Source organism: Rattus rattus, chromosome 4 (genome assembly GCF_011064425.1).
Source record: "Rattus rattus isolate New Zealand chromosome 4, Rrattus_CSIRO_v1, whole genome shotgun sequence".
Lineage (NCBI taxonomy): Eukaryota > Metazoa > Chordata > Mammalia > Rodentia > Muridae > Rattus > Rattus rattus.
Window position 1 is genome coordinate 43380189 of NC_046157.1, and position 21207 is coordinate 43401395.

The 21207-nt window shown below is 44.1% G+C and overlaps 1 protein-coding gene across 1 annotated transcript in view; it reads right to left on the reverse strand.

The window, feature by feature from the left end:
* Crybg3 (crystallin beta-gamma domain containing 3) overlaps positions 1-21207 on the reverse strand; it is a 102888-nt gene that overhangs the window by 55660 nt on the left and 26021 nt on the right. Inside the window, exons 3-6 of the mRNA XM_032900330.1 lie at positions 13684-14114; positions 2968-9109; positions 1404-1448; positions 894-1009 (exon numbers count right to left, since the gene is read on the reverse strand). Of these exons, the coding sequence (XP_032756221.1) occupies positions 894-1009; positions 1404-1448; positions 2968-9109; positions 13684-14114 (6734 nt within the window). The remainder of the gene's footprint in view (positions 1-893; positions 1010-1403; positions 1449-2967; positions 9110-13683; positions 14115-21207) is intronic.

Genomic DNA, 21207 nt, shown 5'->3' on the forward strand with positions numbered 1-21207 from the left:
ACCTCTTGAAGAGCAGTCAGTGCTCTTAACCACTGATCTCGCGCTCTTTCTCTCTCTCTCTCTCTCTCTCTCTCTCCAGTTTATATAAATTTTAAAATGCTAGACTTTGAAGCATGTGGTATACCAACATATAGGTAGGCAAAAGACTCATACACATAAACTGAAAAATATTAAATAAATTTTAAAATATTAAACATTGTACCACAGTAGAGACCTGGATATATATCTATGTACACATATGCTTTATAATATGCCACATACACAAAGCATACATTTATATAAATATAATTTAAGGACTCTAAGTTATATTTCCGCCTTCATTTTTCTAACGTTGCATACTACAGACAAGAATTTGTGTTTCTTCATGAAGACAACACTACACCATGCTGTTTACTGGCCCGGGCTAACCTAAACACTGGACCCGAAAACTCTGGCTCCAGTAAGTCCATGGAGCAGTGGCCGTAATGACTAAGGAGGTTTCCCCTCATTTTTAGACCATATTAGGAATTCCTCCACTGTTGAGTGTGCGTGCTGTGCAAACAACCCCATGGGGCCTTCACATTCCGTAGTGTCCCACAACTCTGAACTTGTTTTTCAAAGCCATGTGTCACTCAAGGGGACTTGCAAATCTATCTTGATAATACTACAATCGTGAAACTGACCCTGACAGTATACATTCCATCTTGCCAAGCACTGCCGGCATCGAGCACTTTAAAACCAGCCTATATAGTGTGTCATGGTGAATAAGAAGAACAGGTTACAAAACAGTAAGAGCATTTCAAAGGTCCTCGTGCGATGAGGAGGGCGGACATGACTTCAATAAAAGAGCACAAACGGAAGACGACACGAGTAATCGTAAATAACTGATTATAACATGTCAGAAGGGTTCTTACCAGCCCCTTACAACTTTTATCAGAGCCCCATTCGAGAAAGACCATGCTGTGGCATCAGGGATATTACAGTAGACTTCTTGTTTATATTTACTTCCAAGGAGATCATAGATAATCATCTGTAACATACAATAAGCACGTGGCCGTCATGACTAATTCTAATACTGCATATAACAGTTCAAAATGTCATACAACATAGACAATAAAATTCCCCGCCTGAGGGGGTTGGGGATTTAGCTCAGTGGTAGAGCGCTTGCCTAGGAAGTGCAAGGCCCTGGGTTCGATCCCCAGCTCCGAAAAAAAGAACCAAAAAAAAAAAAAAAAATTCCCTGCCTTAGGAAGGCAAATGTTGGAAGCAATTACTGCCAATGATAAGTCCTTAAGTGGGAAAGTAGAAATAAAAATACCCCCACTGTTTAAGTCAGTTGAAGCATTTGTCTTCAATTCCATACGCCTACAAGTCACCAACATTATCAGGATTTACAGTAGTCCACAGGAAAACATGATGCTTACCTTCCCGGGCCTTGGATTACATCTTAGAGTGAGTCTGTCAACGTTCTGAAATAATAAAAGTGGAAGAACTAAGAGATAACTGGGTAAAAAGAATATACATATATTTTGTGTATGTGTGTGTGTGTGCACGCGCACATGCACATATGTATATACATACATATATGTGTGTGTCTGTGTTCACATTGTTCAGTCATAAGCCCATTCGTCCCACATTTTCTAGCTAACCATGCCATGTCTACATCCTTCTATAGACTAAAACAACCAAACTAAGTATGGAAGAAAGTAACACAATGGCCCTGCCTTCCAGAGTGCACGGTGTGGAAGGGGTAAACAGAGGACCACGCTCCGATAATAGTTGAAAATGTAGACTAGGCACCAGGAGGGAGGGGAAGCTGTGGCACGGAGGGCATCACAAACGGCTTCCTGGGATGAGTGGCAGTAAGAGAACTTAAAAGAATGGGATTTTAAAGTGAAAAACTGGAACGAATGGGTTGGAGTGAGTAACGGTGGAGGAAATATTCCAAGAAGAGAGCCCCTCTAATAGTTCCTCGGGCTGGAACCAGGGAACTCAGTCAGGCGTGGGGAGATGACACACACAACCCAGAACCCAGGTTTTGTATTGGGGAAGAGTGACTGCTGGATTGGGTGAGTAGTGGAGACCAGAAAACCATCATTTCATGTATGCCATTATTTATTTTAAAACCATCTTGGCATTTAGGGTAACTGCTTAGTATTCAACTACGATCGTGTTACTAAAGCTGTTCAAGATCGAGGTAGACGAAGGAAGATTCTCTAGGAAGTTCCAGAACACTGGCAATGCCCACAAAGAAAGCTCCATGTTAGACATTTGTGCGTTTCTAAGCCAAGGAAACAAGAGTAGCTGAAATTAAAATCGCTTTTTCAATGTTGATGTGCCTTTTTGGTTTTCACGGTGGGCTTGCTTTGCACACCCTGCTTGGTGTGAAGCAACTCCCAGAAGAGGGCGTGCATAATAAGCCAAGAGGTAAAAATGTTACCGCACGTAAAATTTCATGAGATAAATAAGCTAAGCGGGAAGCAGCAACTTCATCACACACTGTAACTTGAGAAAGTCGGTAAATTACCGCTCCCTTGACGGTGAAAATGTTAACCAAAGGTGGTGAGCTCACTCGTTTCTACAGCAGAGCCTTTACAATACTGACTGAACGATCTTGCTTTCCGTTTGTGAGCCAAATAACTAAAGCACATGCTATACTTCGAAAATTAATCCTCAAGTTTTAAGAAACAAAATTTATACCTCAGAGTGGTGTGTGTGTGTGTGTGTGTGTGTGTGTGTGTGTGTGTGTGTGTGTGTGTGTGTGTGAACTGAACCTGGGCCCCCATCCCAGGTGCCCCCTCTACTACTGATTTACACGACATCCCTTTTATTTATTTTCTTTTGACACTAAGTTAACCAGGCTGGCTTAGAACTTGCAATTCTCCTGTCTTGGCCTTTCAAGAAAAACACGGGTTTTTTCTCATGGAGCCTTCGGGGACTTGCACTGCCTAGAGCTCTGTTTCGATGGTTCACGATCACAGAACTTACCTCCATGTATGCACTCAGTCTGCCTGCGTGGTCCTGCACGCGGAAGTGCTTCGACACCGGCTCCTGAAGGGTGCCACCAAATCTGGTCCCTGATTCGGAGGAGTGAGTCCGGGAAGTCTGCAAGTACTGATGATAGGCACTCTTCAGAGAAGAATGCAACTTAGAAGTCAGATCGGATTTTTGCAGAAAGGGCACCTTCTCTGGCCACAGGCTATGCTGCACACTGGAGGTTGTGGGTTCACTGAACTCTACATAAGACTTGGAAATTCCAGCGCTTTCCTGGTCATCGTCGGGGTAAAAGGTGATGGAAGGATCCGGCAAGTGGAAGGTAACACGCTCCTTCCTTTCAGTTCTCAAACCTTTACCTGAAGCTGCTGCTACTGCCGCTTCCTCCTCCTCTTCCTCAGCCACCTGTCTGTCATCTCCATCATCTCCATCAAAGTTTCTCTGTAAGCGCTCTGATACTGACTGTAGGAGGGATAAGACCGATGAGGGCTGGTTTGCGCTCTCCCTTGACTTGGTGGAGCCATGGTGACCAGGCGAGACCTCATTGGATAGAACGTCCTCCTGTGAACTGTCATCCTCATAAATGGGACTCAGGGCTAAGGGATAGATTTTGTACCTCTTGGCTTCCACCGATAAGAACATCTCTGAATTGTCTCCATCGAATGCCTCCGCTAGTTTACCTTCTTTTTCAAAATGATGGACCAGGTCAGTTCTGCTCTCAGACCTTTCGCATGCCAGGGCAGGCATGCCACTGGAGGAGGTGTCAGGAAACAAGAGAGACCGTGTTCCTCGTACTTCTGCAGAGATTTTCTTGTCCTCCTCTTGAAGGGGCTCCTCATACAATATAGTAAAGGAAGAACTGTCTTGCTCATCTTGAGACACAAAGGCTAAATCGGACTCTTCCTTTTCTCCTCTATAATCCAGATCCCTCTTCTTGTCATATACCGCAGGAACAGACATTATTTTGTTGAGCCTTACTACTGTGTCCTCTTCTTGAAGATCTGGCATTGCTAAGGCTGGGTAGCCCTCATAATCCCTACTTAGCGTAGGTGACTCATAGCCCCTGAAATGTGAAGCAAGTCTGTCATCATGCAAGATCAAGCCTTCTTTTACTTCACTGGACAGCTCTTCTAGTTCTCCAATGCTCTTCTCCATGTACTCCTGAGGACCCATTTCACTTTCATAGACAGGACCCGTGGCCTCCATTCGGGTAATGGTCACCTCTGGTGTTGTTCTATTGGTGCTCTCGATGGCTACCTCTGTACCTACTTCAGGGTTCTTGATGCTGCCACTGGAATCTTCTTGAGCCGTTACTTCCATGTTTATTTCAGAAGGCACAGGCTCAGTTCCATTTGTCTCTTCAGTGTCTCTTTGAACCCTCTTTTCCAACATGTCCAACGGAGAATGTACTGTCTCCTGGTACGTTTCCTTCACATCTAACACAAATGGGACTGTTTCAGAATTTCCTAGGACATCCTCGGCATCCCTTAGAGGAGACATGGGTCTCCCCATCTTTCCGGTAACTCTGTCACTGTATTTTTGATAAATATTTATGACTTCTAGTCTTATAGGCTTCCCCTCAGTACTGTCAGTATCTCCTTCAGAGCCCTTTGGATAAGTATCTTCCATTTCTAGTTCAGCGGGCACCATGCCTGTCACATCGGTCTTTGCAACATCACTTTCTTCATCCTTCCAGTAAGTGTCTTCCATTCCTAAGGTAACAGTTGTCACTTCGGCCTTTGGAGCAATCCCCACAGCATCCTTTTGGTAGAAAATGTCCACGTCTGACATCACAGATGCGACCCCCGTCTTGCCAACATCCCCTTCAGCATGTTTTTGGTAAAAACTTTCCATCTCGATTGACATCGGCGCCACCTCGGTCTTTACAATGTCTCCCTCAGCGTCTTTTAGATGGAGAGCTTTCAGTTCTGACATAACGGGCATCACGTCTGCTTTGCCAATGTCCCCCTCGCTATCCATCTTGTAAGCCTTTTCCATCCCCAAAGTGACAGGCAAGTCCTCGGGTTTTTCAACATGCATCTGAGCATCCGTTTGGTAGACGCCTCCTCTCGTGAACATGTTAACCTCTGACTCGGCTTTCATGATGGTCAGCTCAGCGACCATTTTGCACGTTTTTTCCCTGTGTGGCATAAGAGGGGCTGCTTCGTGTTTCCTAATATTCAGTTCGGCATCCCTTTTATTCGTTTTCCCTGCTTCCAACATGGAAGGCAGGGCCACCATTTTCCCTACATTCACTTCGTTATCGATTTTGTATGCTTTCCCTAAATCTGACATCACAAGGGGCATGCTCTTATTGTGCCATGGCAAGCTTTTCTCAGATATGCATACGAGGCTATCGGAGAAACTGCTTTTGGAGGTTCCCGGTGCATGGATGTCATCGTTTGCAAGAGGCAAGTTGAAATTTAGTACAAGAGTTCTAGTCTCTCCTGTTGCCATCTTGTGATTGTCCACAGACTCTGTTTCTGCTGCCTTTCTATAGTCCTCACTGACAAACAAACGCGGCCTCACTTTACCCTCTAAGGACGTGGGGGGCACGCCTTCAGCTTGCACAACGGTCTCTGATCTCTGCAACTTCCTACTGACAGACTGTCCAGCCCCACTTCCAAAACCCGGGGACTCTTGATAGAGAACAATTTCTCTTCCTTTAACGGACTCTGTGCTACTAAGTAAGTGACTTACAGAGGAGAATTTACTTAATACTTCATTTTCACTAATTTCACATGTGCTTTGATTTACTGTCTGTTCTGCCACCAAGAAGTCCCTAACCAGAGCATGTGGTTCGTCACCGCCATTGCTGTTCCAGATATTTGAAGGGTCAGCCTGAGGTTCAGAAACCCAGGTATTTTCAATCTCATCAAAAGCATCATTTAACAAATTTTCTTGGACTGCATAAGTAACTTCATTGACTAATTCCTTGGCCTGTTCTTCTAACAAGTAAGAGCTATGCACTCTATCAAGATCAAAAAGGAGACTTGTTTCACTAACCACAGATGAAACATTGGTCTGTTCTTCCTCTTTGACTTCTGACATATTGTCCACACCTTTCTCGTCCAAACTCTCTTTCAGTTGGATCCCTGCTAACACCACCTCTGATGGGATAGCTTCTTTCACAGTACCTGGATTCATTATATCATCTTGGGCTAGATGCTCCTGGCAGGAACCAACTGTGCTTTTGGATTTTAGTTCTTCTCTGATAGAACTTAAAATCTCCTCAGTCAACGTATCAGCTTTTTCGAGTAAACTACTTCTGAGTAAAAGTGGGTCATGTGCTCTTCTCCTTGCTTCTGTCTGGTCAGCAGATGCCTCAGAACACTGCTGGCATGATCGGTTAACTGACACTGGTGCCCCAGCAACTGTTCCGGTCTCTGCTTTCATGGGATTGTCAAAGTAGGCAGTGGTTGGGGAATCAAGAGCTGCCTTCCTAGTATGAGTGCACAAACCTCCCTGAATGGAGGTCATTTCTGTCTCTTTTGGGTTAGGTGTGTCTAATGCCAAATAAAAGCTATTATGGCCCAGTGGGTCAGTAACAGAAGCACCTTCACCTGTGAGATTTACATTCACTTTTAAAAACTCAAAGTTACTTGGGAGATCATGTGAATTTACATCTGTGCTATCTCCTTCAGAGTGACAAAAGGGAGATGTGGAACCAGTGCCAGTACTCTGGAAGGAAGAGTTGTCTCCATGTGAGGAGTCTTCCCCTTCTAACCCCGGGAGAGAAGGCACATTCAGTGAGCTGGAGACCTCAGGCGCGAACACGTTTTTCTCCAAACGGCCATCAGAACCCAGAAAAGATGTATATACTTGTGTGTTGTCAGTTTCTTGGAATTTTGGAGAAATATTGTCTGAACGCAGTTCTTCCATTTCAGAGATGCTAGAACTCTTTTTAGTCCCCCACACAGCAAAAGATGGACTGAGTAGGCTAGTGCTAGCTCTACAGTTCTGTGCCATGTGCCTTGTGGAGTCCTCCTCTGGAGCAAGATTAACCCCAGGCAGACTACTTCTGAGAATAGAAGCAGTGGTACCTAGGGTGTTTATCTCTGTTTCTTGTACACTGTGATGTTTAGAGGCAGGGGGAATCCCAGTCTGGTGATTCTCTTTAAAACCACCACTGCAACACGACTCTTTACTCTCTCTGTGATCCACTGGTTGAGCATCTTTGTCCTTTTCCATACCTAGGTAATTCAACTCCGATAAAACAGTCTCTGATAGCTTTTCCGCAGCTGTTCCTTGAGAGAGGGAAATGTCGCACTGAGAAACATCTCTGGGTTCTGTCTGAGAAACACAAGGCACAGACAAGGCTTTTCCTCTTCCAGAACTCAATTCAACAAGAAAGCTGCTTTGATCACAAACCTCTAGGTTTCCTAACATTTTAGCAGTTTGGGTTTCCGAGGGAAGGGAATCAGACTTCTCTACAGTGCTCTTACTAGCCTTAGCACTTGAGGACACCAACGCTGCTTTCTTAGGACTGTGAGATGGAACAGAATTGAGATCCTCAGAGATGTCTCCGGGCTCAAAGTTTAAGAGGCCTACCCCAGCTAAGTGAGTGCCAGGGGTTTCAGGACCTGAAGGGAATTGGCATTGTTCACAATCACGAAGAATGTCCTTAGAATCAAAGATGGCAGATGCATGTCGAAGTTGGCGAGGGGCACGTGGGTTCTCCCTGTCTGCTGCCACAGAATGAGCTCCCACAGCTTCTCTACACTCATTAGGATGAGAACAAACATTACCCTGTCCAGTTCTACTGGACGTAGATCTCTCACCCTTTAAACCAGGGAAACCCAACTGGCCAAGCCTGTCTGTTCTAGAAGCGAAGGTAGGAGGCGAGGCACTGCAATCAGAAGTTTTACAGTCAAGGTTAAGAGGTGTCTCAGCCTCGGAGAAAACTTCGCCTTGTTGAAGAGGCTCTAGGAGAAAAGGAGAATCAGAAATAGGATTCCTGTCAGATTCAGGTTTTAGTTCACGCGCTGTTTCACTTTCTGTGCATGCTATACCCCCTGAGTCACTGACAGACTTCACAGACCCAGGGTCCCCTTGAGTTTCTCCCATCTCCTGAGGAGGAGTTTGGACATGTGGTTCCACACCACGCTTTTCTGTTTCTGTGTCGCACGGCGGCTCCGTTTCTTTGGGTAAGGACTCAGTTCTGACTTCTGGAGCTCTTACATGACTAAAAGTTGTGGGCTCGCTCCCTGAGGCACATTCTGTTTCTCTCAAGACTTCTGAAAGCACATTTTTCTGTTTGTCTTGGGCAGGTAGCTTCTTTCCTTCATTTACAAGTCCCGAGTCTGTCACAGCATGTCCCCGGAGAGCGGTAACTCGGGTGTGATTGACATCCTGCCTTGATGGGTTATCTACTGCTGGCTTGTCACAACACTCACTCTCTGGCAACCGTGCATCTTCATGCCTAATTGATTTATTCGGACTTGACAAATTTGTACTTTCCATTTTGGCAGTGTCACTCCCATCAGATTTACTACAAGAGAAATCCGAAACAGCGGGCCTCTGCGGCTGAACGCGCTCCTCTGCCGGCACTGACGGCAGCCCATCACTCACGGCAGAGCTGCTTACTCTCAGTGTGTTTTCGGTTGCCGTTTTTCTCTGAAATTCTGGACAAGGGCCTTGGCTACTTTTACTTCCTCTAAACACTGACGAACATACCAAACTCCTCTCCATCTGTGAGTCAGGTTCCCCAACAACACAGCTGGGGTTAGACACGGAAGAAGGGGAGGCCCAACTGCTCCTGGGGTCTCCAAGGCTATTTTTATTTAAAATATACTTAGATGAGGCAATTTTCTGCAGTTCTGGGGGGCTTTCCAGATCGTTTTCTATGTTGGTATTTGTTTGGCTATAACCAGAGTCTTCCAATGGACCTCCAAGCAAGTGTCCTTTTGTGGTCACGTCTTTGCTGGCTGTGGACAGAGGGACCGTCACAGTGTCCGGTATGCTTCTAGAGCCCATGTGTGCCTGGGTACTTGAGTCAGAGCTTCCATCCTCTCGGTTTAAGTGATTCGCAGTTTCCGACCCAGGCTGTTTCTTCAAATACTTCCTGATTTGTGTAGGGCCTCGGTATGTTGCATATGTCACTGAGGGCTTCTCGGGCTTACCGGCCGTGTCTGTTCTGTGAAGAGACAGTATGGGTATCAGGCAACTGAATTAATAACAGTAAGCCAGCAATTGTGAAGCATATCCTTCAAATGCCATGTCTCATATAATAAGTTTTGGAGAAAATTCTGGGAATTTTTGGTTCACATTATTGGTTTTATTAAAATTAGTAAAGATCTAAGAAACATCCTGTCATTATCGAGTCTGCATTGATGTTTGAGCTCCTCAAAACCGTTCTTCCTTATCTCACGGCATAATAATTCTAATTGTGGGTAACAGAAAGACCATGAAGTGACAAACCAAGACTTAGGTTCTTGTTTGAACCTCCCATATTCCCTCCTCTACCGGAGGACACTGACTGGGCTCCCGATTAGTACCATTAAACTCACACATCAATGATTTCCCCATCAAACCAGAGTATCAGAGCAAGCATCTACTCCTTTAATGTTATACGTGAATTTGAATGGCTACTTCTTAATGTGTGAATTGAAGAACTTTTACAGAAAAACTCTGGTAAGATGGGTAATGCACAGTTAATACTGAGTACACATTAACCCAATCAATGAGAATTCCTAGCAACTGTCTCTCCTATTAAGTATTTCAAGTATTCAACTCATGAGTACTAAATTGCTTGGGCAAAAGCAGACATCATAATGGAGTTCTAGAAGGACTGGAGAACCAGCCGCAGCAGAAGTTCATGAGGTTCTCCCCCATCTAACTGGCCGTGAAGAAGCTACCTCTAAAGGCTCACATGCTGCCTGGCTGCTTTGTAGCCCTCCGTAAATAAACACCATTCCTAGCTTCCTAATGTTATCATCAAGGGGAAAGTGACCTTAATGCTAAACCATAAGAATTAGTCTCATACGTTACCTCCGCCACAAAACTGACCCTTCTACTAAGAAGGGTATTTAGTCTCTGATCTCCAAAGGCACACGCTCACAATATTTACCCCATTAAGATATGAAGAGCTAAGATGTTTCTCCTCCACAATTCTGTTAATCATCTGAGGGGACAAAGTAGGTCATCCCCATCTTTGCACATTTCAATAGTTTATAAAATATCCACACAATAGCATCTATGTAATGCCCTGTGTGCCTAATGCGTGGCTAATAATTACTCTAATGTTAAGCGATCTGCTTCAGACTGCCTTGCTTATGGTTTGCTTCTTATTTTACGTATATGCATGTGTACCTAAATATATGTGCCCCATGAATGCAGTTGTCTATGGCCATGAAGGGTGGCATCCTCTGGAACTGGAATTACAGATGGTTGTGAGTCACCGGACCTGGGTGCTGGGAACTGAACTTAAGTCCTCTTTAAGACCAGCAAATGGTTTCAAACAAAGTCATTTCTCTAGCCCCTAATGTCTCGATTCTTTCTTACGGGTGATACTAAAGCGTGTAAACTCTGAACCCATAAGGACCCTGAATATGAAGATAAACAGTAGAGATAACTGGTTCTGTGTTTTAGGTGACTTCTTCAGATGACATCTATCATAATCTAAAAACATTACTATAGAGTCCATATGAAAAGGAGAAAAGATCTAGTTAGTATTCCAATACCTTAAAAAAGTTCATCTTTACTCTTAAAGTAATGTTAAGAAATCCAGATTTATCTCAGTGATAAAGTTAAGTACCTCTCCTACGGCACATATAAAACTTCGGCATACAACTTAAATTTTATGTCTCTTACATACATCTTAAATTTTAGCTGAACTGGTTTATTTTACCTCATATAAATTCTGGTTCCTAAAATTGTACCAAGCCGTAAGTGAAGGCAAGAAAAAAAGTCTGTTCCGTTCATTTATTTTACTGTTTATCATAAACTTACCAAGCTGGATGCAGAGAGAAGAGCAGAGGTAGCTTTAACTGCTGCGTGAATTTCAAACTAGATCAAAAGGTTATTAAACAGAGTCTGACTGTGGACAAAGCAGCCTTTGTAAGAAAATATTTAAGAAGACACAAATAAAGGCCGGAGTGATTAAGACTTCTGGTTGCTCTTGCAGGAAGGGGGCCCTCATTCAATTCCCAGTCCCCACGTGGCAGCTCACAACCATTCCTATTCTGGTTCCAAGGTATCCAATCCCCCTCTTCTGAGCTCTACAGGTTACTATGCAGGCACAGTGCATAGACATGCGGGCAAAAATTCAGACACATAAAATAAAAAAAAGAGAAAAGCAGAGGAGGCTAGTGTTTCTGGCAAATCTCTTATCAACATATATGTTTTAATATAAGTAATAAACTACAACTCCCCCCCCCAAATATGACCCAAATTCTGAGGAAATGGGTAACCAATGGAATGTACGTAATACCAAGGACTGGGGAACTAATAGACAAGAATCATGCATACAGCAAAAGTAGACACCTTAGAATCAGCGCTGTCTGAACGAGATATCGAAGCATTTTATCCTACACAATAATTATAAACTTACTATAAAATAAAATAAAACACAAAAAATATAAAAATGCCTTGGATAACTCTGTAGAGGGGAAATCCTGGTTATAACTTTATATTGTAAGGACATCCTGCCTAATTTCAACTACAATGACTTTAGTGCCTCAGTTTAGAAGCCTAGCCAGATAAGCTTCTGCAGCATCCTGGGTGGAAACACTACTACATTATCTATAACACGAGTGTGTATTCATTATGTCAATCGACTGCCATGTTTAAAGCCCCGGGCATCAAAGCCGCAAGCTCAGCTTCCTGCATTCTAATCAGTGGCTTCAGTTCTGAACCATGGAAGAGCAGTCAGCCAGCACACTCTGCTTCTACGTGGTTGCTTCATAGGTTACAGCTGAGTCGCTACAACTGAATAATGATAAAATTCACTTAATTTTTTTTCATTTTTAAATAAATCTGCTTAAAAAAACAAAAAAAAACCCAAACAAACAATCAAAAAAAAACAAAACAAAACAAAAACAAAACAATGTGACTTTAGCTGGGCATGGTGACAAATACTCCCAGCACTTGGGAATCAAAGACAGGACTAACTCTGAGTTTGAGGCCAGCCTGGTCTACAAAGCGAGTTCCAGGATAGCCAGGACTACATGATAGAAAGAGCCCATCTCAAAAAAAACCAAAAACAAATAAAAGCTAGAAGGTTTAAATTTCACAAGCTGCCCAGAGAAAAGAGTATTTCATACACGTAATTATACACGTGACCTGAAACTTACGATATTCAACAGTGTATAATCTCCAAAACAATAGGAATAAGGTAAGATACAAGTATTTACAAAAGCAGACACATTACTCTATCATATGATTGCTTACTCGGCCTTGCAATGCTATGCTATCGTCTGGATAAATTTAATACACCTGCTATTTCAGCCAAAAGTATTTCATTTATCAAAAAAAAATTCTACTATAGCAGCCTTCAAATAACAGTCAGCCTTTTAAAAAAAATGTATCTAACATGTGACTTTGGAAAACCATGAATGAGTTACTTTTCAAGCAACATTTCCTTCCTTTCAAAGCACATAGTTAAACATATTCTCTCTCGTCGTAGGAAAGGTGTTTTAACTGGTTTAGGTAAAGGAAAACAATACAACTAACAATGCTGGTTTTCTTGTTTCTTTGTTTTTGTTTTTGTTTTTGTTTTTGGAATGGAGCTTCTTGACAGTATGGCTTTTCATGATGACTGTGAATTGTGACAACCTTAAAAATGGTAACAGAAATTAACCAACACAAAGCCACAGGGACTCTAGTCCTCAGTGAAGCCCTTTTGTTTAATTGGATAGATGCTTAAAGCATTTCTCCATCCAACAAAGGAGATTCTTAATCAAGAAGGAAAGGAAAAGTCTAAGGTACTTAACGCAACATAGGGGATGGAAACCACTCTGGCTACTGCACTTCAGTATGAGAAAAGACAAGCGTATACCTGTTCTTTAATCAAAGGAAGAAAAAGAAGTGCTGAAAGACTCCTTAAGTTCAAACAAGCCTTCATTTTATTAGAGCTGTGCAAGAGGTTCATAAACCTAGTTTCCTGATAGGGCAGATTTATTGATTTATTTTTAACCCCTTTAATTGGATTCCATCAAAAGGAGGAAGAGGAGGAGGAGGAGGAGGAGGAGGAGGAAGAGGAAGGGAAGAAAGAAGAAAAAAGAAGGAGAAGGGAAGGGGAAAGAGAAGGGAAGGGGAAAAGAAGGAAGGGAAGAAGGGGGAGGGGAAGAAGGGGAGGGAAGAAAGGAGGGAGGGGAAGGAGGGGAAGGGAAGGGAAGAAGGGGGAGGGGAAGGAAGGGGAAGGGGAAGGGAAGGGGAAGGAAGGGGAAGGAAGGGAAGGGAAGGGGAAGAAGGGGAGGGAAGGAGGGGAAGGGGAAGGGAAGGGGAAGGAAGGAAGGAAGGGGAAGGGGAAGAAAGGGAAGAAGGGGAGGAGGGGAAGGGGGAAGAAGGGGAAGGAGAAGAAGGAAGGGGAAGGGAAGGAAGGAAGGAAGGAAGGAGGGGGAAGAGGAAGGGAAGGAAGGGGAAGGGAAAGGAAGGGGAAGGGGAGGAAGTTAGGCTCTGGCAGTCCTTCAGTTAATAAGGATTACCACCTAGGCTCACAAAGCTAGGTCCAAAAACTTAGGGTTGTTGTTTATTTGCTTTTAAACTTACTTCAGCGTATCAGAGGTTTCCTGTTCGCTCTCCTGTGTTGTATCCAAAGAAAAGGCATCAGAGAGTTCTGAGGAGTTGGACTCTTGTTGGTCCTCAGGAAGTCTCTGAGTCCTCGCCGGGCAGCTGGTGATCTCTTCCTCCCTTTGGCTCCCCTCCTCAGGAGGGCCTGTGGGAGTGTGTGGGTCTTTCTCAGGTTTATCCTGGTCATCTTTGAAAGAAGATTGCTTAACCTCTCCAAGAGATGACTTTCCTGAGATATTGAATAAGTTCCCAAGAAACTGGAAAAAGCTTTCTTTTGGCTGCCGGTCGCTGTCTCCTGTTTTGGCATCCGCTGTGGAATCTGGAAGGTCCTTTGGCTTTGGGGGGTCATCCACCATGGGAAGAATGGCTGGTTGCTCGGCAGGGTTCCTTCTGTCCTCGCCTTGGGGAATCTGAACACAAAATGCAGGGACATCGTCATTTGCAAGCTACAGAGGCGACTAGACAGCTAGTGCGAGGCAGGGCGAGGGTCACACATGGAACCCCAATCCTGGGTTCAACCTACTTCTCTAGTAGCCTGCACAGCTTAAACAAAGCTGCATATTAACATCACAAAGGGAGACCTACCTATTGCACTCCAACACTCCCAACAGGAGTAACCAGTCTGGGATTGGAAGAGGTGACAGAGAGGTTCTAAGTAGGTGATCCTTGTGGGAAGAAGTAAACCCTTTGAAGGGAACCTACTATGTTGATGTCTGTCTGTCCGTCTGTCTGTTTCTCTCTTTGTGTGTTGTAGTAGTAGTAGTAAAGCATTAGCTTTTAAGGGGCTTTCTTAACTGGAAATTAGGAGTCAAAACTAAGAAGATGGAGAATGGAGCTATGGGACAGATCCCAGCAACCCTGACAAGTACTTAAATGCCCTTTACCATTATAGAGCCATCACTCTATAGACATTACTTCGAACACCTCGTATATTAGACAAATAAGCCCACACTGACTTTATTATTTCAGCATTGTACTAACCCACAGTTATGCTATTGTATTATGTAAAACTGTTCCTCAACATGGTCAAGAAAGGCAGTAACATGCTGCACCATTTGACATGAAGGCCTACTGAAACATTAAGTCCTGACAGGGAATTACATACAAAACAAGGGGTGTCCTGACCATTCCTTAAGGACCCTCAACATTTTCAGAGAACGCATTTTACCTGCCCAGAATTCAACTGTCAGAAAATCATACTCACATTCATATGAGTCACTCAAGCTAAGAGTAAACTAGGAGAGCAGAGAATGTGTTGGCAATTTCACCTCACGCTCTTCCAGGATTCCGAAAAGCTTCAAGCAAACGCGACGACTCACCCTGCCTCCCAAACACGCCTGCTCACATAGCTGCATACTTAGAAATGGAATGCACACCCAAAACTGTCCATCACTCACCACGCTCAAGAGTCCTCATAAAGGAAAACACAATTGTGAGTCAGGGAAAGATCAGAGCATCGAGGTAAAACCACCCTTGGGCACTGTACGCTCACGAGATGAGGTTTGTAAGATGCCGATCTTCAAGAGAGCAAAGCTGTCGTAATTACGTGTCGATTGTTCACCTTGGTCCTTGTTTTAATCCAGGTCAGAAACAGCTTAGAAGGGAATTCCACTAATCACGTATCAAACACACTATGAGGAACACACTGAAAATAATGTTAAGAACATGATGATGCAGAATGATTTCAAGTGAGTATTTTAAGTTCCTGGCCACATTAGAAGAAAGATTGTATTTTCTTTCTTTCTCCTTCTTCTCCTTCTCCTCCTCCTTCCTTCTCCCTCTTCTTCTTCTTCTTCTTCTCCTCCTTCCCCTTCTCCTTTCTTTTTTGGTAGCGGTATTTTTCTATTCTTATATCAAGGTAGGACTTACATAACTTGTAAGCCTCTATTGTTGGAATACACCAGCCTTTCAGTCTCTGCAAGCCTTACCTTCTATGGGTTTCATCTGCTTTGATCCCACTTAATTTCCAACTCCCCTATCCGCCCAGTTCATCAGTACAGCCCCCACCCCACCCCCCCCCCCTGTTAAGTCAGTGGAGCCCTCCCCTCCGCTGTCCCAGAGTTTAGCCGCAGTCACGCTAGTTTGTTCACATATATGACTGTTGTCTCTTGACTACTCCATTTACTTTGTTCTAACTTCCGGACAGGCGATTTCTCCCTGCATCAGAATGAGCAGGCACTGTGAGTGAACTCTGTGACTCACTCCGCTGAACCAGCCTGCCTGAGTGCTGCTTCTCACTCAAGGCTACTTGGCCAAGGTGACCCAATGGGCCACACGGAGGAGTACTGAAACGCTGGAAAGTCCCAAAGGAATTAACGCTTGCTTCTCTCCACTTTCAACGTTCAGCTTCCAGGATTTCTGAAGTGTAAGTTTAACAAAGGATGTTGTTTTTAAAGTTTCTTTAAAAGGTCTCAGTTGCTTAATTTTACCCTCAGAGTCTTCTGACAGTTTTTTTTTTCCTCAGTAATTAGAAGATTCTCAACAAGAAGAAAGCTGCTAAACTTAGAAACGAATGTGAACAAGCTCGAACATTCAACTGAAACACCTACAACGAAATCTGCATTTCTATATTAAAATGCCAATGCATTTGGCTGATCTAAAGCAGCTGCTCTTTGCCCTGGGCCTGGAAAACAATGAAGTTAGGCCAGCCACAGGCTCTCCTTAGGTGGGGCCCACTTCCTTCTGCCAATAGGCCTGTTTACCATTGTTCCAAGGAGTCAGTAGATTAAAAGCACTCAGATCCAGGCAAACACTAACAAGCATTCATTTCACTTGCACACAAAGACACAGTCATTCTGCATATAAAGTAAAAGCGCAATGAGGAAGGCCTGGGTTGAGAATTTATTTTTACATTAGTAGCATGTGATGCTGTGTGATCTTTAGGTTCATCCATCTGCATAAACTTGGCTATGTGCAGTACAGGGGAAGGGCAGAAAGCATTATGTATACTGGTTAAGACCCACTTAGCTGTGGTCTTCAGGGAGTTGACAGTTGAGCTGACCACTGGGAGGGGGGGTCTACAAGAGGAAGGTATATGATGGAGGGCCTAGTGAACTTGAGGAGGGAGGGATAGAGATTTTTAGTTTGCCAGATCTAGGATCTAACGTGGGAGGTATGAATGACGTGTGTTACAACATAAGTGTAGCAGAAGACGAAAGGACATAAGGAAAAGAGATCAATGACAGAGTACCAAGGCTGGGGTTAAAAAACAAAACAAAACAAAAATAACTACAATTCATGAGAAAAGAAATCTGGGAAATATATGGAGAACACCAAAAGCCAGAACAAATTGTTCCCTCCAGGATACTGGTCTCCAGGCAAGGAACAAAGTAACTCCAGAAGCAAAAGGGAACGAAGAATGCCAAGACCACTGCAGATTATAACAAGATGAGAGTTGGCCTCTCACAGCTGTCCTGAGAATCCCTCATTTACTCTTCCTTCTGCCTAGACCATCTTCCCTCAGTTATTTATAGTTCACCCTCCAACTCCTTCGGAACCCTTCTACAGGTCTTACCGTCACCATCTGACTTCATTAGCAAAGTCCTGTATTCCAAACCTACCCTGTTCTGTTCTCTACTTTGATCGATCCATCTGGTCACTAGTAAACCTCTGTCTCTCCTCCTTCTCTCTCTCTCTCTCTCTCTCTCTCTCTCTCTCTCTCTCTCTCTCTCTCTCTCTCTCTGTCTCCCCCCCCTACTCCCTCCCTCCTTCCCTTTAGAAAATAAATTTCACAAATGTAGAAAGCTCCCTTTTGCTCACGTTGGCGTTCAGTACACTGAAACGTACCTGACCATAAGAGGTGCTCAGATTTTTGTTTGTTGGAAGATAGTGAGTGAACTACAGAACTCATTCGGTGTGCAAGAGGAACATTTGTAAGAGCTCAGAAGTTCAGAAGGTCTCGAGACCATCCTAAACCCAAGGTGTTATGCAGTAAGTGAGATGCAAAGGAGCAGGAAAAGTTGCAACAGGGAAGGGAATCTCTGAGAGGCTTTAAACCAGAATGACAAATGGCGTTTTAAGTTCCAAGACAGAACTGTCCTTTTGTTCCCATTGTATGAGGCAGCGCTTCGCTGTGGGAAAGGGAAGAGGACTCTAGAGGATAGAAATGTGATGGGGGAATGAGAGCAATTCCTGAGAGTTCCAACAGAGGGAACGCATTAGCCTTACAGAAAAGAAGGAACAAACATTGGTCTCAGAGTAGAGCACAGGGCTGAAGCCTGAACAGTTCTCTACACGGAGAATTTTGTAAGCACAAGTGGCTCTGATGTCAGGAACAGGAGAGGGGAGGAAAGGAACGAAAATGAAGGCTTGCAGGGAGCTGGGACCTGGGTTCTCAGAACAGAAACAACTTGGAAAAAATGTTTCTGGAGAATGCAACCCCCAAATCAGCAACAGACGGAAGCAGGGTGAGCAAAAGAGCAGTTAGGACAGGGTGAACTTTAGTGTTCGTTCATTAAAACGTAATGAACAAGACAGTACCACAGGTGTTTAGAGCTGGCTGAGAAAAGATACTCCGATTTGTGGAACCCACATCCCAGTGATAGGAGAATCTTTAATAAGTCAGATAAGCACTGTCTTCCTCTTTAACATCGTGGGGCAGGTGGGGGCTGTACCAACATACCAAGCAGCAGCGTTTTGAGGCTGTCGGGACTGTTGCCAAATGAAGATACAGAGTGGAAAAGAGAAGGTCTGGGTGCCTCGTCCTACAAGACCTTATTTGGTTCTCCTACCCACACGGTCACTGCCTGCTTTGTCCATGACAAGGACAGCCCTTCAGCACACTCTAGCCAGTTCTTTTCCACCCCTCAACTCCAGGGATCACACACCTGCTCCACTTCCCTGGCCCTGTCTATGCTACCACGACCCAAACTCTGACTCCTAATCCCAGGCAACCACAAGTGTGCACTCGAACCTTTGCATCTTTGCGACTCGCCCCACCGATAACGATGCACCCATCATTCCAATCCTCCACCCATGGCACAGCTTCCTGCCTTCAACTTTTCTTTTCTATCACTTCCCACAGATTTGCATCCTTTTCACCTCACTTGAGGTACAGCCAATAACCAGCCTCAAAATCTTTCTTGACCCTTGGTTACTTCCTACTGATCTCCAGTCATGCAGACCACGAGAGATGGCAGATTATTTTTTTTTCCCACACTGGCAAAGGAATCTTGGTTTAAAATTAAGCAGGACTTCACCAGGAAGTCTAATGAACCCTTTTCTCAAGTCCTTAGACTAACCATTTAATACCCACTCACACTCAATAGAGGACCTGGCTTCAGTTTAAAATGAATTCCCTCATAGTCTGAACTTAGCCTCTCCTCTCCCTGAATGGCAGCATCAACTTCTGGCCTACTTCTTTCTCTGGCTCTGCATGCAAGGAGAAGAAACAGACTACACTTCCCCACACAAATTCCTCCACCACCTGGCTCATCATCCTTGATACCTCCTTGGGGATCCCAGCTACTCATTTTCCCCCACAGTAAGCCTCTATGATGCAAAAGTCTATGCCCAGACGCATCCAGGTTCTCTTCTCTCCTCAGCACCAATTTCCTCAAGAAGACATGACTAATTCTGATATCCTCTCTTCCTTTCCCTGCCATAATCACTGCCTAAGTCCCCGCAAGTTGACTTGGTCTCCAGTCGTGCTCTGACCACGCTTCCTTAAAGACACTGTCTCATTGGCTAACTTAACGGACAGTTTTCCCTGTGTGTTGAGATCTGAAGAAAGGGACAGAGACTCTGACTTTTGGTTTCTGTAAAGTCACCTCCTGTAGCCATCTCCTATAGAGCATTTTCCTCTGGTTGCCAGCCTGGATGCACAGTGCTTTCCTGCACTCCCAATAAGACCTCATTTTCCATGAATTTACTCAACCGGGTGAGGCCCAAATGTGTGTTCTCAGTTCTAAGTCCTGAGGCATGAGCCTGAAAATCAGACTCTCCCCCTGACACCTCCTCTCCATCTTTTGGATGTTTCACTGGATCCTTAAAGGCAACACCTCTGGAATGAACTCGACCGTTCTGCACCTTCAGTCTTCCATTTTCTCGGAACTACATAATCCTCCTGTGGAACTAACGTCATACAAACCTGCATGCCTGCTCCCCTATAATGGTGTGGTCTAATCAACTTACCTGCTTTTTGTCTCTGTTGTTCCCCATTTCAGACAAAAATTATACAAGCCTCGTAGATGCTGAATCTCAACATTAAGTATAAAAGATACTGCATATGAACACATTCAGAAGCATTAAGGGCAGAAAGCAGAGGCAGGTGAGTCTCTATGAGCTCAAGGCCAGGCAGTGCTAGAGCGAGACCTTATCTCATCCATCCATCCATCCATCCATCCATCCATCCATCCATCAATCCAACAATAATAAAATTTAAAAAGAAAAAGCTAGGATGAAATAAAGGAAATTTAACTTTGAACATGCCATCTCTTCTTGGGGAGATATATTTATATGTTGTTTACAGTCATGTGTACATATGTTGCATGAACATTCTACAGCCAGAGAAGAACCTCACATATCCTGCTCTATTTCTCTCCACCTTATTCCCAGTTCAGACAAGACTTCTCACTGTGCCTGAAGACAGTCCGGGAGCTAGCAAGTCCCAGTGATATTCATCTCTGACCCCCATAGTGCTGGGTTGGAGACGTACACTTGACCAGGATCAGCTTGCTGTCCATAGTGCTGGGTTGGAGACATACACTTGACCATGATCAGCTTGTTGTCCATAGTGCTGGGGTTGGAGACGTACACTTGACCATGATCAGCTTGTTGTCCATAGTGCTGGGGTTGGAGATGTACACTTGACCATGATCAGCTTGCTGTTCATAGTGCTGGGGTTGGAGATGTACACTTGACTTGACCATGATCAGCTTGCTGTCCATAGTGCTGGGGTTGGAGATGTACACTTGACCACGATCAGCTTGCTGTCCATAGTGCTGGGGTTGGAGACGTACAATTGACCAGGATCAGCTTGTTGTCCATAGTGCTGGGGTTGGAGATGTACAATTGTCCAGGATCAGCTTGTTGTCCATAGTGCTGGGGTTGGAGACATACACTTGACCACGATCAGCTTGTTGTGAGGGATGGAAATACTTACACAACTGAGCCATCCCCCACTCCCTGAACACGTTATTGCTATACCTAATACCAGTGGGGATGAAAAGAATGTCAGAGAGTTGTACATATAAACCCAAGTTCAGGAATGCACATTAGGTGTGGCACAATTTTGGCATAGCCAATAAAATGAGAGAGATGAAGAACAACAGAATGTGGGACAAGCCATTCCTTCTTATTACGGTTCAGATTTCTCCAGTTTGAGAAGAGTCTAATGTTCTAGAATTAATGTTCAACACCTGTGGGATAAAGGTTCACATATCTATAGAATACACATACTTCAGACTCGGTTTTCATTTTAATAAAATTCTTCATAACAACGTGGCAACCTCCTAGATCTACAACAGGTCGGGCCTGTTGCAAGTCAAACCAGATACCTTACAA